General features: G+C 42.3%; 1 protein-coding gene across 6 annotated transcripts in view; it reads left to right on the top strand.

The window, feature by feature from the left end:
• The window catches only part of pde4ba (phosphodiesterase 4B, cAMP-specific a), a 182,940-nt gene extending 173,132 nt beyond the window's left edge, over window positions 1-9,808 (top strand). For all 6 annotated transcript variants that reach the window (XM_085387601.1, XM_085387600.1, XM_085387603.1 and 3 more), the window contains 8 exons: window positions 1,101-1,194; window positions 4,016-4,299; window positions 4,383-4,547; window positions 5,247-5,346; window positions 5,444-5,598; window positions 5,710-5,832; window positions 5,960-6,142; window positions 6,233-9,808. In XM_085387601.1, the coding sequence (XP_085243727.1) occupies window positions 1,101-1,194; window positions 4,016-4,299; window positions 4,383-4,547; window positions 5,247-5,346; window positions 5,444-5,598; window positions 5,710-5,832; window positions 5,960-6,142; window positions 6,233-6,634 (1,506 nt within the window). In that variant the 3' untranslated portion in view covers window positions 6,635-9,808. The remainder of the gene's footprint in view (window positions 1-1,100; window positions 1,195-4,015; window positions 4,300-4,382; window positions 4,548-5,246; window positions 5,347-5,443; window positions 5,599-5,709; window positions 5,833-5,959; window positions 6,143-6,232) is intronic.
• Window positions 9,809-19,077: the final 9,269 nt, after the last annotated feature.

The following is a 19,077-nucleotide window of genomic DNA, read 5'->3' as shown; positions in this document are numbered from 1 at the left end:
TCCTTCTTTCACGCACATCCGTCCATCCTCCCAGATTTCCATTCCCAAGCATGGAAACTCAGAGCTGGCCCTTTTCTGCTGCTGAGAGAGAGAGTGAGCCACCATCGAGCTGCTCTCTTAGCTGCTGAGAAGAAGAGAAACCCGAGAGGAGAGAAGAGAGGATTTTTTTTTTTCCCCCCTGTTTTTGGGTGCTGGAGGAATCCTGATCATCTGCCTCTAATTTGCCCCCATCCTCCCTTTTTGGATTACAGTTCTGGCTTTGTGTAGGAACGAGAAAACGGGGTCCAAAATGCCTGAAGCCAATTACCTGCTGTCGGTGTCTTGGGGTTACATTAAGGTGTGTGGCGCTTATCTACGTAGCTTGTGGGGATACCGCGTTGGCCTCATTATAGCTCTCTGTGCTGTTCTGTCATTAGAAGCTAAAGATCGGTTTGGAACCGATCGGCTGCTTTTGTGGGCACGACGCGTGCACCCAAAGATATTTCCATCATTATTAGAGGGTTGTTGTCGATGGTGGTGGGGGATCCGACGGCTCGGGCTCCATCTTGAGCCCTCTGCAGAGCTGTGTGTCTGTGTGTGCACGCGCATGCAACAGCCTGTCATAAACAGCTGCTGCTGCAGTGTCTGGGTCTCTGTGTACTCTGTGCCTGTTTATCACAAGTGTTTTTTTAAATGTTTGAATTACGTGAAATGTTGGCAACAAGAGGAACGTCTCGAGCTGCGTGCAGATTTTCCTCTTGCATCATTGAAATTTTTGCACACTGATGCAGGGAAAATGGTTAAATGCCCCAAATATGCGACCCAGCGTAATAAAACTGTGAAGTGTTTGCTGCGGGTAATTTGAGGCTTATTAAAAAGTGGCAGCCTACTCACTGTTAACGCTAATAATTATCTGCATCTTAATTCATTTCAGGGAAAACTGTGGAAAAGCACAAATATCAAGTGACATTCTTGACCTGGCAGAATAAAACTGGGCACTTGTAAATTTTCCATGTAACCGTATATATCCTAATGTTTCCCAGATTTCCTCTCCAGTGGAAACTGACGACATTTCTCTCTCTCTCTCTCTTCCCCCTCCTCCTCCTCTTTCTCTCTTGCAGTTCAAGAGAATGTTGAATCGGGAGTTGACGCACCTATCCGAGATGAGTCGGTCTGGGAACCAGGTTTCCGAATTCATCTCCAACACCTTCCTAGGTAAATGGAAGTCTTGTGTACACAAACTCAAAATCACGACCATGTTCATAAGTTAAACAAAAACAGCTACTGGATGTTTATGATCCATCTGAAGCCTCCACAAATCACGTTTATGACTTGTGTGTTTGGTCAGATATGCAACATTACAGCTCACAGAGCTCAATTTCTTTTCTTTCTTTGTGGAGGTTCGGTCTTTTGCATGATGTCGAGCTGTGCAAGTTGCTCTGGCTGGTTTCCTGTGGGGGCGTACCATAAAAAAACTGCGCCATTAAGCTTTGTGTCGACGTTTATGACATCTGACCGTTGAAACAGAACTGAAAAAAGTATTAATATTTAATTTCTCAAAATATTACGAGAATAAAAAAGGGTATCGACTGTAAAGAAGGCTTCGGAGTCTGAACTGGAACTGGATGCTGTCGGCGTGGGCTGCACGTCTGAGAATAGATGCGGACATCTAATTATGAATATTCAGCTTTAAAACCTTTCTGGTTTTGTTCTTGGCACCAAAGCACAAAAAGAAACCGTAATGCAACAAACGGCTCTAGAAACATCAATCAACAACCGATGAAACAAAACAGATTCAAAGTTGATTTTCAGGAAACCTGATAAGTCTACGGAAGAGTGCTCGATGCAGGATGCACAAAGCCAGAGAAATAAAGTAGAAGTAAATGATCTCATCCCAGATATACAGAGGGAGAAAGAAATAGGCTGATATATTTCAGAGATAATGCTCATAAAGGTAGCCGAGATTATTCAGACACTCTGTTTCCGATCGTTTGCCGTCCCCCGCTGGTATAGCGCTGTCAGTGGATCCCTCGCCCCCGTTTAGAGCGAGACGGGCTTTGAGAAGAAGCAAACGAGCGAGGGAGGGAGAGACCTCACTGCACTGAAGGGAAAAAAATGGAGGTATAGAGGAACCCCCTTTGCTGGCAGGGAGATGAGCTCGGCAGATTGGGTGACTCATCCCCATCTTAATGCATCTTTGTCAGCAGGGACACCTTGTTGTCCCTCTCTCTCTCTGCCGATCCGAGAATCCACTCACCAACGACTTCGATAAGGAAATGAGGATTACCCTGCTGAAGGGGGCTGAAGAAGCAAAGGAGGAAAGAGAAAATATTAATCAGAAGAAAAGGAGTCAGCACAGCAGACCTGGCACGGTCCATAGCTCACCAAAAGGACTGTTTTAATCCTTCCATCCACTAAGATTAACATCGCATCAGTAATGCACTTATTTCTGCTTTATCCTATTTTTGTTACTAAAAAAAAAAGAGCATCATTCAGTCTCAGGGAAATTAAATTTTGATGCCATAGGCCTGGTAGATCCATCACAAGTCCCATCGTTTTGTGACAGACGACCTCATGCTTGGTAAAACGGTGCTCGTGGAGCACGATTCATCCCCCAGATAAATAAACATCTCAGACTTTTAGCGGGGACTATTTTAATCAAGGATTTCCAATTACGATTGCTTTCGACACAGCAGCTCACGTGTGCCTTTAATTTATTTTTTGGGACCTTTTCCCAGCTGTCCTTGCATCATAAATCTGTCATAACTCCCTTTGGATCAGCCAGCACACCCAACTTTGGGAAAATAGTCGTCTCCCAGGCTCCTCTTCCATCTTCCCCACCGAATCTCTCAGGGAAGAGCTTGTGGAGGAGGAAATCTAAGTGAACGTGGGAGGTGACAGAGGATTGGAAAGTGAGAGCGGAAGAAAAACAAGAGACAAAATAGCCGATTAGGATATTTATTTCATCTGCTGATTTGTTTGCATGTTTCGTACCAGCTAAGTTGAGAGAAAAGAGTGAGCTCAGTTTATCCATATTTCAGCTAACAGACACACATATATGTTATATACAGGCAACACGCAAACACTGCACAGCAGTGGTGACAATGACTTGTAATAAATTAGAGAGCAATACATTGCTCCTCCTTTTGTTTCCACGCAGCACATGTCTGAGTGTGCTTAATTGCCCGTTCTCAATTACCAGGCGAGAACTGAAGAGCGATCGAGGCGCGGGGAGAAGAAGGCAGAGAAATGTGAGGGAGAGCATGAGAGTGAAAGTGATTATTTGAATTACGCCTGGTAATTGAATAACCCTCCGCAGGGGAAGGCTGATAGGCCAGCAATGAGCCGAGTCGAGGCTTGATAGACGAGCGCGCGGCGCGCACGCGTGCAGAATAGCCGGTCCCTGCAGGGTCTTATTCGGTTCCTCTGCGACTGCAGTAAACACGGCGGTGTAAGCTCATTACAGGAAAAAATCACTTCTATCATGTTTATTTTTAGCACAGAGACTGGCGTGATGTCAGTGTTTATTTTAATTTTTTTGCCTTCCGATTCGTTTTATTTAGCCGCACAGGCTCGCTGATGTCATCAACTATTGAATCTGATAGAGCTGCAAAAAAACTCCAACAGTTTTGCCCGTGGCGAAGCCTCAGCTTTGAGTGTGTCAACGGGCTGACCTCCGAGAGTCACAGAGCGGGAGATGAGATGTGAGCCACCTGCTGTGAGGCTGGGATGGGGGGGCGGAGGCGCTGCAAGGGGGGTTGAGGGATGTGGATGAATGAGCAGTGGGAGCTCTGAGAGAGAGACATGGATGACAGCGAGCATAAATAAGCAAACGACTGGAGGGACAGATGAATGAATGAGTGAGCGAATCAATAAACCCCCCGAGGAATTAACCTGCCACAGGTGCGTCTATATAGCACACCTGGGTTCTCACATCCCAACCATCATACAAGACATCTTCACTGAACTGCTGAATAAGCCTCTTACCTTCTACTTGACCAAAATCCATCTTTTTTTTTAATCCCCACTCACGTAGACAAACAAAATGAGGTGGAGATCCCATCGCCAACATCCAAGACACGGGAGAAGAAGAAGCAGCAGAAGCAGCAGCTGATGACACAGATTAGCGGGGTCAAGAAGGTCTCCCACGGGCCCTCGCTCTCGAGCAGCAGCATCGCACGCTTCGGGGTCAAGACTGATAAGGAGGAGCTGCTGTCCAAGGAGCTGGAGGACCTCAACAAATGGGGCCTGAACATCTTCTCGGTTTCAGAGTTCTCCAACAACCGACCTCTCACCTGCATCATGTACGCCATCTTCCAGGTAAGGACTCCTCTACTACTTCCTACTACTTAAACGTTACCTGGGTTTCCTTCCTCATGTTTATCCCTGTATCCTTCTCCTAGGAGCGAGACCTTCTAAAGACATTTAAGATCCCGGCAGATACATTTGTGGCCTACATGATGACATTAGAAGATCACTACCATTCAGATGTGGCCTACCACAACAGCCTGCACGCTGCTGACGTAGCACAGTCCACACACATCCTCCTCTCAACTCCAGCCCTGGATGTAAGTCTTTCTGAAAGCGATGTCTTAAAGTCCGACTTGAACTCGAGGTTTGGTAATGCCAATCATTAGCTGGCCTTACAGTAGCTCTCCACTTTGGTTGAGTTCGTCCGTTTTTGAATCAGGAGCCAGAATCTGCTGAAATAAGGGAAAACTAAATTAGGAGGGTGAGCTCTTACATCACCTCGTGTGTCACTTTCCTGGATGGCTAAAGAGCTCCACGTCCTTCCGATGAATCATCTATATTTTCCCTTCTCCTCTTCTGAGAGAATCCCCCCTCTCACACACCTTATTTGTTCAGATTTTCCGGTGAACACTTTCTAAAAGCTCTATTCAAGCTCGAGTAGCTGGTGAGATGCAGCCATGTCAACATGACCCAATCTGAAGATCCTGATTTACACTTCTAGGCTCTCCCCATCTGTCGTCATAGCAGCCAGCTGGCGGCGTATTATACTGTCACAATGTATCTTCACAAAAAAGGCAGACAGCCTATTAGCTAGCTTGTTGAGGAAATACTAATTCTCCGTCCTCGTGTGACCTTGGCAGTGTGCCGTTTTTCTTTGAAGGCAGAGTGTGACAGAAACAACTGGATTTCTCCCACATTGCCACTCAGCTGTCAGTGTCAAAGATTATCTGCTCTTTGCTTTCAGCTTCAATCTCAGGACATTGTTTAACACTGTTCCTTTCTGATTACTTTTACAGGCGGTCTTCACAGATCTCGAGATCCTGGCAGCCATCTTTGCTGCGGCTATCCATGACGTTGATCATCCCGGAGTATCCAACCAGTTTTTAATCAATACCAGTAAGTCTGAAACGCTTAAACAAAAAGTGTCCACTCATATGAGACGAAACAAAGCCATCGGAGCATGTTTAACCATCGGTTTTTAACCACTACGCAGACTCTGAGCTGGCTCTAATGTACAACGACGAGTCTGTGCTGGAGAACCATCATCTGGCTGTGGGATTCAAGCTGCTACAGGAAGACAACTGTGATATCTTCCAGAACCTCACAAAGAAGCAGCGTCAGTCCCTGCGCAAGATGGTTATCGACATGGTAGGAATTCCAGATTCTTGTTTCTTTACAATTATTTCATAGTAAAACTAAAAAAAACAGAAACTTTCCAAAGCCAGATGCTGATCAAGTGTTTTTTCTTCTTTTGTTCAGGTTTTGGCCACTGACATGTCCAAACACATGAGTCTGCTGGCCGATCTGAAGACTATGGTAGAAACGAAAAAGGTGACGAGCTCCGGAGTGCTGCTGCTAGACAATTACACCGACAGGATACAGGTATGTGTGACGTCTGCCTGAGCAGTAATAATGGCACAAGTTTGTGCACGAGGGGCTCAGTCACGTCATCCATCTCTTTTTTGTAGTCTGTGTAGTGACACAGTCTTCAACTCTGTATGACTTCCAGGTGCTGCGTAACATGGTGCACTGTGCCGACTTGAGTAACCCCACTAAGTCCCTGGAGTTGTATCGTCAGTGGACTGATCGGATAATGGAGGAGTTCTTTCACCAAGGAGACAGAGAGAGGGAGCGGGGCATGGAGATCAGTCCGATGTGCGATAAACACACAGCCTCAGTGGAAAAGAGCCAGGTATGCAGAAACTGTATTAGCTATGATGGAGAGAATTCCCAGGAAAGCTTTAAAAGACACTGACTCCTAACACTCGTTTGTTTCTTTCAGGTGGGCTTCATAGACTACATCGTACACCCTCTGTGGGAGACCTGGGCCGACCTGGTCCACCCCGATGCTCAGGACATTCTGGACACGCTGGAGGACAACAGGAACTGGTACCAGAGCATGATTCCCCAAAGTCCCTCTCCGCCCTTCTACGACCAGAGCACACACGGACACAGCGGAGGCACCGGAGGGCCGGGGGGCGGGGAGAAATTTCAATTTGAGCTGACCTTAGAGGAGGAGGACTTGGACGGAATGGAAAAAGACGGCGACGCGGAGGAAGACGAAGAGGAGGAAGAGCTGGATGAGGAGGAGGAGGAGGAGGAGGAGAATGACGAGGAAGGCATGATCGAGCCCACGACAGCTATAGAGATCGTGACGCACGAGGCTTCGCCCACAGACACATAGGGCTTCCAGCATCAGGTTCACTCGGTGATTTGAAAGGCGGGTGTTTTTTTTGGAAAAAGAGGGGAAATCCTCTTGCTGTCCTTTTTAAAAAGCCCACAGAGGCAAGGGCTTAGTTTTGCCCCGCGCAGTGGCATGTTGCACTTGGGTGTTTGAAGCCAGGCACGGACGGACGGTTTCAGCGAAGCGGCTTCAGAGTTCTCAGGAAATAATTCACGCGAACAATTGAGTCTTGATGGGAAAGCAAGACTGATGGTGGAACTTGAAGGATTTCAGCCAGTTTGGAAAATGGTTACTTTTCTTTTCTGGACTGGCATTAAATGGACATTGACACTACTGAGAGAAGTTTTGTACCTTGAGACTTTTTTTACCGATACACGATATGATCTAGAAGTAGCATAGAGTGAGATCTACTGATGGAGACACATTTGTATAGCAAGAGGAAGTGTTTACTTTTTTCCTGTACCATTTGTCAAAGGACTTGTGTGCCTTTTTTACTATTGTCTTTATAATAGTTTTTTATTTATTGAACACTCTAGTATGTCTGTGAAATGTTTTTTTGTTTGTTTGTTTTGTTTTTCTTAACTGAATAGAGCAAATTTTTTTTTGTATATTGAAAAAAGTCTTCCATGTATTGGGCAATAGAGATATCCAAACAAATGTCGACAAATTCATCTAAACGAGAAAACATTTCAGCACAAGTTCCTTCTTTACACGTGGAATTCAAATCCATGGTTCACGCCGCACGTTTAGCTTCTTGCTTTCTGTATCACATGTCAGTCAATGAATGTCACAGTTGCACACAAATACAACACCTCTCGTTCTTGTTAAACAGCTTTTCTTTTAGTTTTTAATGGCCTGCAGACCATTGCACTTCCTGCTGTTTCAAACCAACACTCGACTTTTCATGCAAAATGCTAAATTCCTGCATGATTCCTGCTGATCTTTCAGTGTAAACTGTTTGAGCTAGACACTTTTGTCTGTTCATTTTTGCAGTTATGTTGCTGTGAAACAGGCGTTACCCACGTTCAAGCCCTCATTGCCAGATAAAATGCGCAGAAACCCGAGCAAACAGGCCCTTACGTCAAGCTGCTAAGATCTGCGATGAAAAGAAATCTGCTCAGGATAAAATGCGCAACAGCGATGAGTCTATTTTTAGCCCACAGGTATGCTACAGTGGTAATAATCCTGTTAGTTGAAATGGGTTCTGACCACAGACCCGTCTGATGTAACACCCCCCCCCCCACCCCGGCCTCTTTGCAATCAGGCCCAGACCAGATGATTAAAGGCGCTCTTGCAGCTGCCTGTCTGAAAGGCACTCTTCGACCCTCATCAGCGTCAGTATTCACATGGTTTACAAACCCCTCTAGGCTCCGCGGACACGACCTCAAAACAATCAGGCCAGCTATTTCTTCCTCACGCTAAAAAATCCCTGATGTTCTGCTCCTGCTCATTGACGTCAGTTGAATATTGTCCCTCCCTCTCTGCTGTATCAGGTTTCCAGGACAGTCAGGTTATGAGGATTTGGCACAGCTGGAACTGCTGGATTCAGCATGTAAGGCTATGCCTGTTTCCACAGAAAAAAGAAATTAAAAAAAAATAATAATAGGAATAATTAGGCGCTCTAGTTTAAAACAACCCCCAAAAATGTCTGATGGTTTGAAATGGTTTGCAGGCCATTAGACTTTGGCTCTCGTGGCTTCTGTAATCACGTCTTTTTCTCTTTTTTTTAATTAGTTTACTGATACTCAAAGGTACTTCAGCTGATTTCACATAAGCATGCTTAGTTTTGTGTATGGAGTATGTGAGTAAGTTTCATATGTATGCACAAGCGTTGATGTATGTATGTGTCTGGATGAGGTCTTAGCCTCATAAGGCCTTACCCCCATCACTCCAAACCTTTGTCTCTACTGTTTGTCGCTAGAAGCTCAAGTTGGTCCTTTTGCTGTTTATAACAGTGTATTTATTCTATACTTTAAGCCTGTAAATAAGAAATACTGGTTCAGTGTAAAATCTATTTTAATTTATATGCACTTGCATTACCTGGAAGTGGTGGTGTCTAATGTGTAGAAGACTCTTAATTAGAGCCTTTTTATATATGTATCATATATTGTTTTTATATATATAAATATATATAAATATATCTAAGTATATATTCGCACAATGTTTTGAGTGCCCAACAGAGCAGCAGCTAAAGAGACATATTGTTGTTGTTAGATGGAAACCTTGTATCTACGAAACAGCTTCTTTTTTTAATTTTCACATACAAGTTTAGATACATTTAAATATCATGTCACAGACAAGAACATGGAAATTATTAATATTATGCATGAATATTAAACCAAAAATGTTGTCACTTTGTTTTTCTGTCTTGAATTTCATCTAAATCTGTTTTCCAAATATCAGAGTTCTGCTGAAATAGTCTGAATCCAAGAAAATACAACACATTAAACACATTTTTGACCAACCGCATTTCACTACAAGGTTTTCATCTGACATCAGCAATTTGGTAACCCAGAGGCAACATAGAGGACACGTTAAACTGCGTAGGCTTGGATGTAGGAGTTAGGAACATCTTAGCTTAGTCGGTGCTCGGTTTTAAAGTATGCTAATAGCTTAGCATATTAGCTTAGCTCCCCTCAGTGGCTCGTTACAACCTAAGCTTCTCCATCTGGCGTTTGAATGAAGATTGCTGATATACGAGGCCAGATACAGGTTCGACTGACAAACACAAAGCGATTGTCTCCTTTTACACTTAATGCACTTCATGTAAAAGTAGATCTCATGGGGACGGTATTGTTAGCATGCTACAACACGCCCCGCACTAACATGAAACATTCTGGATTACCAACAAAAATGATCTTATGTAACTGATTGTGCTAAAGTGTTTCTGACCAAACTTGTTAGCAGTTTTGAAATTCAAATTGTCAGTATCAACATTAACTATGTTCAAGCTTCTTCTTTTTTTGGTCCTAGTTGTGTCCAAATGGTTCGCCAGATTTAGCACTATCTGCATGAGAGATGGGTTTGTTTCTTTTATTGTCAATAATATGTTCAAGTCTGCCAGTTGTTGCAGGTGGGTTATTAAATGTTTCACACAATGTATGGTATTATATTGTATATTGTGTTCAAAAATAAATCTGAAATACTTTTTCTATGAAGTGATTAAAAGCAAAGCATGAATATATTCCTACTGTGTCTGCCGTTCTTCTCCCTTTGTGGCCTTGTTATTTTCACCATGGGTGTGAGCAACAAATTGGGTCACAGTCATGCTTCTGGTGGGTTTTCACGTGTTTGTCATGTTTCATTAGTCTGCCTCACAATAGAAGACTGTATTTACAGAGCACCTGGGTCCTGTTCTGTAAAAATAGCCTGTGTATGAAAGTGTACTAAGAATGGCCTAAAATCCCTGCTAGTGGCACCTGGAGGCCTGCGCTGCTCCTGACATTCAAGCTAACTAACAAGGTATGAATTTACACAATAGTGTCCTGTTCTCAATGTCTCACTTGCCTAAAAAAAAAAAAAATCAAAGTCAACATCAGTGACAACTTTCTGATGCCAGGTAGTCAGAATAGGTGATCTGGAAGTCTTGGCAATCAAGGAGCAAAGAAACAATCATTCTAACTGGAACACAACTGTGAAGATTTCCTACAAAAATTTTATGATAATCAGACAGCAGATGGTTAAAAAAACAACTACTGCTGCCAATGAGACTGTTTCCAGTGAATGTGCGTAACTCTGTTAACATCCAAAATCTGAATCTATCTAGGATATGATATAATCGTCAGTTGGTGTGACGTCAGTGACTCTGCATTGAGTCCAACAGCTCGTGTGAGGCTAACTTATGTTTGATGAGCCTGAGCAGCTATTCAAGTCCAACAAGAGACATAAAGACAAAGGGGTGAATTAAAAGAGTGCTCCTGTGTACTGGTGTCTGCCCCCAATTAACAGACTTCAACACTTGGTTGTAACTCTATATTTCAAACACATGATGTTGGCATGATTCTTTTCCGTGTTCCCTTTTTCTGATTGCCAAGTGTGGAGTGGCGACACTGCTGAACTTCCAAAGTTAATTCATTTCAGCAGTTTGTCACATGTTTGTGTCACGTGATGTCATCAGCGCTTCATTAAATGGAATGAGATGCAGCTGCTTGCTGTGGATTTACGCACCTTCAAATTCTTGCTGCCTAGAGTTAGAGGCCGATGTGGGGTCAGAGGCAGGTTAAGGGATGTTGCCATAATCAATTTTGACCTTTGACTTGAAGTCACACAAGAGAAACAAAAAATAGAGCCAGAGAGGACATTTCCTTATTTAGTCCAGCAGACTCAAAACTCAATTTACAACATGAAACCAGAGAATAAGAGCAGAGTATTGTAACACTCAGCACTACTACATAAATGTTTCTCTTAAAGCCTTCTAATATGCAATAAAAATATGGAAACCTATCAAGAAATTTAAAAAAAATCCAGACATGTAATTTTCCTTAATTAGTTGACCACAACCGAGTGCCTAAATAAATAAATAATCTGGGACTCTGGCCCGTCCAGACAGAAATAAACCATTAAATATAGAAATAATTCTCAGGTCAGGAAAGTGACGTGGAATTAAAATTGGTCCTCGTATCTGTACTATGTTCCTCCTCATTCTCTTTGATGTCCCCGTGTACGCTGCATCATCACAAAGGTTTGGCTCTAATGTGCTGAGATGGGACACAGTGTGACACAGACTCAGCGCCGCAGCCTACACGCAATCTGACAGGGCTGTCCTCATGCGACATAAGGCCTTCGCATATGAACAGAAACGCACACGTAAATACGCTGCCCGTTTTGTGCCCCAGTTAAAATGTTACACACAAACGAACACCTTTCAGACGTGCGCAAGGGTGCTTTCCAACACACACGGGAGAGATGTGAAGTGATTATTAAAAACAGATGGTACAAATGTCAAACAGAATCAATTTCTGCAGTAGCTGAAGTTTTATTTTAGATGTCAAATAACAGCTGCAGTATTGCAAAGTTTCAGCTGACTGCAAAAGACTGAAGTGTTCTGGTCTCGATGCAGTTTTTATTGCAATAAATGATTTTAAAGGTAGCTGCATTGACCTGCATTGCTATGCAAAATAAATGCAAAGTATTTCAAAACTAGAAAGTCTCGACTCGTTATCTTTATTTAGCCATCTCTCTGGGCCAAGCTGTGAGTGTTGAGCAGCAGGTGTTAGGTGAGGCCTAACTTCAGGCTCCATATGTAAATACCTGTGATCAACATAACTAGATTTTAAAAAGTGCACGCAAACTCTTCTGAGATAATATTTCCATATCAGATTCATCAGCGCTATTCCAAATTAAGGCTGAAAAAAGACAAAAACCTTCTCTTTAAACGAGGACCCGAGTGGTGGTGCACGCTCTCTGAATGCTTGCAAGCTCCATCTCTACTCAATTTGGTTCTTGGTTTATTGCAGCACCTCCTGCAGTGACTCCCTACTGATATTTACTGGAAAGGATGCAGACAGTTAAGCTGTTTTATTGCTACATTATTAAGCCGCTTTGTATAACATGTGAGACTTTGTATGTAGCCGGGAAGAGGAGGCAAATATGCTTGATTAAGCAATATTTCCAGGAATGCTCTATTGGCCTATTATTTTAACTGGAGGGTTTACAGGCTCCAGAACCCTTTGGGAGCATCCCACAGTACATAACACTGTGCCATTAGTAATTGACTTTTTTGTCTATTTACCACAACTTCCGTCTTTAAAAACATAATAAGGGCAGTTTTGCAAAGTGGACGCAGGTGTTGCAGCATGAAGCTGCCTCCTTTTTTGCAAATGACTGCAGAGTTGCTGCTCAAACCACCAAACACAGTGATGGAATTTCATTTTATAGAAAGTTTATCGTTTTTTATTTATGTAGCACAGCGGTCCCCAACCCCCGGGCCAGTACCGGTCCATGAGTCGTTTGGTACCGGGCCGCGAGAGTTGAGGCTCGGGTGTGAAATTTATGGTTTACAGTGTTTTTTATCGTTACGATCCCAAACCCTCGATCGCCTCTGTGAACCAGCCTCGAGCTTGGTACAGCTAAAAGATCATTTGATCTAAGAGATCTAGAGGGCGCATAAGGCTGCAATAGGTCCGACAAATACCCGGGAGCCTGTCCATTCAGGGCTTTGTAAGTCAACAATAACATTTTTAAATCAATTCTGAAGTGAACAGGGAGCCAGCAAAGAGAGCCAAGCACTGGAGAAATATGTTCACGTCTTTTAGTTCGTGTCAGAAGACGAGCTGCAGCCTTTGGACCAACTGCAGTCCTGCAAGGCAGGTCCGACTAACTCCAAGAGTTAGAATAGTCCAACAAGGATCGCCTGTTCAAAGTTTTTAAAAGATACTCTGTAATCTGTTTTTGAAAGGTGATATTGCTGTCAAATATAACCCCCAAATTTTTGGCGTGTGACTTAATAAGAGGCTGAAGACTGTGCAGGTTAAAATGAGACGTGCTGGGATCGTCCAAACATTTGTTCTCATTAAAGTTAAGGAAGTTAGAGGCCATCCAGGGGAAGGGTTCTAGTGGAGAAGAAGAGCTTCTCTTCAGTTGAACATAGATCTGAGTGTCATTGGCGAATAAATAGAAACAAATGTTATATTTTCTGAAAGAAAGACAGAGCTGGAGGCAGCAACTGATCTGCGGCATGTGGCCACACGGAGGCTTCTGAGTGAGGAGAAATTCTTCTTACCTAAAGACTTGAAGCATGACATGGGTAAGAGGCTTGAGTAATTCTCATGTATGACCCTTCATATGCAACATCCCAGTGACAACAAGAGCTCTGAGGCTGTCTGCGTTTGCACCCACTATAACCTTGCTTTAAAGGACAATTATGAGTGAGTTATATCACCTTAGTCTCTTTTATTCCCTCTCCGATCCTCTCATTTCCATCTGTAAGTGCTTATTGTTAAATTAAGTTTAAATTTTATACTCTATATCTGTCAGTAGCTCTATATCCCCTCCAACTCCCCTTCCTCCTCTCCAATTTCCCTCTGGAAATCTCTTGCTTCAGACATAACCCAGTAAAAGGAAGGGATTTGATTTGATGGAACCGCTTACGTGCATATGACTGGCACTCCATTTCGAAGGCATGCAGTTCCACGGGGATGGGAGAGTCATCTAACGAAGCTAAAAACAGAGCAACGCATTTCCCACCAGTTGAGGTAAATGACACCACTTAACTTCTCCCCTGTGTGGCACAAAGAAAAAGATGAGGGATGTTTTCAGGCCAGAAAAGGAAATTGTAGGCTTATAGGAAATAATAGGGAATTGGCTGGAGGCTGGGAAAATCCCAAGCGTATCCTAGATGTGGATGAATGAGACAGAATAGAGAAAAGGAAGGAGGAGGAAAGAGCAGGGGGAGCATGTTGGCGTGCTTTAAAGGACATAAAAATATATCCAAAAACCAACAACAAAAAAAGTGTCGATGAATTATTGTTACATTTTTAAATCAGTGCAATAATCAGCTTTCAGCGTATAGATGCTGCCAGTAAGAGAAACTTTTAATATGCATGACCTCAGCTGGAGGAACAGTGAAAAGCTCTGCTTTAAAAGAGTACATATGTAAACATATGGGTTTGATATGTAAAGAAAATCCTCACATGTATTTACATTTTGCACAGACAACAATCACAGTTTCACAACTGGAGAAAACAAACAATCTCTGCTCACCACCTGTCCTGTGCTCCGCTTCCTTTGGACTTCCTCTTCACTGCTCAAAACAAAAATCAAGATGAATGGGTGTTTGGATGTACTGGAGGAAATCCACAGAGGAAGGGGGCTTCCACAGGGCGGTTTATATACACAGCAGGTGCACAAGCAGGTAACTGTAAAGATGAATCCCAAAAGGTTGATTCTGTTCATCTGGACGTAACGTTTTCAGCGGGAGAAACGTTTCTTCTTTAGTCTCAGCTGACTGCCATCAACCTTATAAACAGTACATTTGCACAATAACTGAACGATGGGCTGTGAGGATGAAAAATGGATGAGTGGAAATCTTCACTGAATTTTCCGTAAAGTCCGGGTCTAGGCTCAAACGATGTCTGGAAACCTGGCTGATTTTTATAATGCTCAGAACTCTTTTAACTTCAGCCTCGTGCACACAAACACACGGACAGCTGAAGGAAGACGGGCGTTTTTAAAGGTTGATGCTTCAATCCTCCACTCTGCAAGACCAAAGTGTCTTTGGGCAAGATTATGAAGTGACAGCAGAGAGCTGATTTGAGTGCTAATGCTCAATATTCACTTTTCCAAACTTTCCCGACTGCGCTTCGGTCTTCACTGGATCCTAAAAGACATCTTCACCTTAAAAAGGGAGGTTTCTGTTTTCATTTGACAGGAAAGCAAAGTATTTGAAAATCTGCAGTTTTAAAAAAAGTGCATTTCATTTCTGGAAACTTCACAAACTTCCTAGATGTTGACCGTTCTCTGCAGCTTTCTTGATGACAGCTAAACATATAACCACCATCTGTGTGAGAGAATGCAGACTGCATGCGAGCATGAGCCTGCAGATAACATTTAAGTTCTCTGGCGATCAAAGTTTTATTTATGTAAATAAGGAATTAACACCTTGCACAGATTATTTTCTCTGCTTGGTATGGAGTGTCTAAGTTTAGGATTCTGAGAGATTCAAGTGGGAGATCACACATACAGGATACGTTCAGTACCCAGGCTTTTTTAGGGCTGGCTGTGTAACAGGACACAGTTGTGGTGACCACACAGGGTTAAATATCTTCTCTTTTAATGCAAATTATGTGGCCTCTGCGTTTGCGTCATTGTGGTTTTATAGCTGGCTGTAGGGCCAGCTGGGTCAAACACTGCTGCTGCTCTCAGAGAAATATACTGGAGAAAATGACAAGCTTGGGAATTGATTTGAATTTGCATGAAGAATTACTGAGCTCCTTTACATCCACGAGGAGATCGTTTAGTGAAGAAGAAAATATTGATTTGATAACTGACGATTTCCTTTCAACTCGCTGTTGATGCATTTTCTGAATTAAATCATTTCTGTAATTAAGACCCTCCTTTTGTAATGAGAAAATAATAACAATACGTTTATAAAAACACATTCGTACAAGACAAAAAAAGAAAAGTAAAACAAGCAGTTACACTTTACAGTTTCACTGCAGTTACACTGGCTTTCAGGAAAGCAAGTAAATCAGTCTTGTGATGGATACATGCGGCTATTTTTATCCCCAGAGCCAATTAGAGTAAAGATGATGAAGTGGATGAGGGTGCACAGAATCACCACAGACAGCCTGTTTAAAGAACCTCAACAAGTCCTTATTGCAAGGCTCCAGACTGCAACTGATTACTTGCTTTCTGAACCAATGTCATTTAAGAAGCAAGCAATTTTTTATGAGGATGGAAGGCGAACAGGTTGTAGAGAAAAGAAAAAACAATAACCTGGTGTCATTTTTAGGGATGTTAGTCAGAAGTATAGCCACACACATGCAGACAACTATGGGAAAAATCTTCAGTGTTGTCATAGCAACATTTGCGCAGGCGCATTAATATTAGCGGCAAGCACTGGAAACATACTGGCAACAATTGTTAATGTGGGTAGTGGTGAAAAGCATTATCTAATCTTACTCTGCTCCCACCACACCCAACGTTGCCACACCTGCAGCCGAGAATATGATGCTGAGAAGGCAAAGCAGGTGAAACAGGAAGTGCAGCTTTAAAAGAAAGAAAGAAAAAAGTCAGGTTTAAGCACTGTTTCCCAGACTACATACAATGCAACAAAGAGGAAACAAAATGCAGTGTGCACAGTGCACAGTGTGGTGTTGGCGAGGTTTACAACAGCTTCAACACAACTTGCCACACCCAGATACTGTGAGATCCTTTGTGCACACTTGATCAGAATTAGGACTCCAATAGTGGAGCTTTGAAAGCGAACAGGTAACAAATATTAAATGACTTGCACCTCACAGAGCGACCGTATTGTTGCTCCTCTCGCTAGAATCATCCAAGAAGATTTATTCTCTCGATTGTCTTTCTTCATTTCTTTATGTACTGGACTGCTTCATGTTAGTGTTTATTAACCACATGGTTTTCAAAGGCTGTCAGGTCTGGAGTGTACTGCTGCAGAGCAGGGATTTGTATATCGGTTAAATTAAAATATAAAAACATTTTTATTTCAGCTGTTAAACTGTATCTCACATACTGTAAATCTCCGTTTCTCCTACTTTCAGTTTCAGTTTCAACCAGAACACATATTTATTCTTTAATTTCACAAGACAAAGTCGGAGATGGCGCTAAATATCTGATGGATCTGATGACGCCACTGGCGTCATAGCGAAATTTGACTGACAGCTATCTTTCTCTGCATTGACTTTAATGATGAACAGGTGGAAAGTGTCGTGTTTATTGTGACATTTAACGGCGCTCACAACAATTTGAAAGATAAAAAGCATAAGACATAAACAGACTCTGCCTAGCTTGGCACTAACCATCTTAAAGGCTGTGATGTTCACCAACCAAAGTACCCCTGTATTCAACATCTTTTCCTTTGACTCACCAACATGAGAAACAATTTAAAAAATAAGCTCTCATTTCTTCATTCCACTGACTAAAGGAGGGGAATTCCTGAGAATCAGAGTTTCTTTTCCTGAAGAACTATCAATTTCACTGCATCGCACTTCCTTGTTCTTTCGTTTCTTCGCAGCTGCGTCACCGAGCCCTCTGGTACTAAAGTTTATAAACCATTTGTTTCCCTCGCACAGCCAAACCAGAGGTTTGCAGCACATGTTAACAATCCCTTTGGCTTGCGTGAGACGTTGTGATGACAAACGTGTGTTTTCCCCTCACTGCTGTTGTGTAATGTCATTCCTTACAGTAATCGCCTGCACTTCAGAGCATTTATAGTTAATGGCAGGCACACTCAGCTTAGCCGCAAGGCTCGATCTGGGGTCATCGTGCCGGAGAATGCTTCCTGTGACCACAGTGAAATATTTAATGGCTTTTAAAAAGTACGTAAAATTGTACCGAAGCCCTAGATTTGTTCCAGAAAATGTTACAATCAATTTGTACAGCAAAAACCTCAACTTAGAAAATTTAAGTTGGAGAAATATAAGAAAGTAAGGCCTGTCTTTATACATGTATTTATATAGCACATAAGTAGTCTGTCATACATTTAGCAGCTCCGACTCTGTTTATAAGCACAAACGGTGCGTGTAGCAGAGTATACATCAGAATATCGGCCAGAATTTTATTTCACCTGGAAAACTGGAATTATATCTAAAATGCAATATAATACCAAATAAAATATATGTTAATATAAAAAGATTTACAATACAAAATTAAAAAAAACTATGCGTTAAACAAAGAGAGAAAACTAAATATATAAAAGCAGGTTGTGGTCAATTAAACAGCACACCTAATAATCAACCTCTAACAATGTGACTGTGATATGACACTTTTTCTTCTTACTTGTTATTTTATCTTATATAAAGAGAGGATGGGAAACACAGTACTTACAAGTGAGGTTACAGGACATTTTGACATTAGATGTTCTTGTACCTGTTGTACACTGAACTTGGAAAAATAGGAACAAGCTACAAAAAAACCCCCAAAAAACTATGAAGCTGCATACTCTGATTCCACGTTTAAAAAGCCTGTTTTCACATATCTACTCTTGCACGTGTTCTTCTTAATTTGTGAATGTGTATAATGTGTCTTTTTTGTTATGTAGCTGTGTCAGGGAGACCTTTGTACAACACGTTTTGTAAAAGGTCTCTCTTGAAAAAGAGATCTTTCAATTAAAATGAGGGTCACTTGATAAACTTGCGTGCAACCTATCAGTGGCTACACTGATTCTAAGACTGAGATAGAAAGTGAGAGGCAGTTCATAAGTAATAACGCAGTAATACAAATACCGTAGGTCTACATAACCAGCTGGCAACAAAGTCATGATGATGTTCACAACTTGTCTCCGCTGCCCCCAAGTGGCCGGAAAAAAAATCTGTTAATTCAGGCTCAAAGTCAAACAGAAAGAAATGTGTGTGTTTGTGTTGGCTAACAAGCCTGAACATAGACAAACATGACACAGATCTGTCGTGATGTTTGCCACACAGGGTTTTATGGTTGTCTCCTTGTCAATTTGGATAAAATGGAGAAAGAAAAATAAGAATAAACTGAATTAAATAGGGACTGTGCTACTTCTTTCCTTAATTCTAACTTAATGTAGAGCTACTTCTCCTTTATTATCCCACTTCTCTCTACACACTCTTCCCAGAGCGCTGATCTATTCCAGCTAGTTGAACCAAACGTGTCCTGGTCTTGGTCATCCCGGCGGAGCGGAACAAACCTGGGTAAAAATTGTGGTTGAAGATAATGTGAGTTCTGAACACTTATGTGCTCAGTCCTTACAGGAAAAAGAATTTGTGGTGGACAGGAAATGAAGATTGGTGTGT

This window comes from Rhamphochromis longiceps, linkage group LG17 (genome assembly GCF_057381845.1).
Source record: "Rhamphochromis longiceps isolate RC_006_pf linkage group LG17, R_longiceps_female_GT1.1, whole genome shotgun sequence".
Classification (NCBI taxonomy): Eukaryota; Metazoa; Chordata; class Actinopteri; order Cichliformes; family Cichlidae; genus Rhamphochromis; species Rhamphochromis longiceps.
This window is presented reverse-complemented; position numbering and strand designations above follow the sequence as displayed.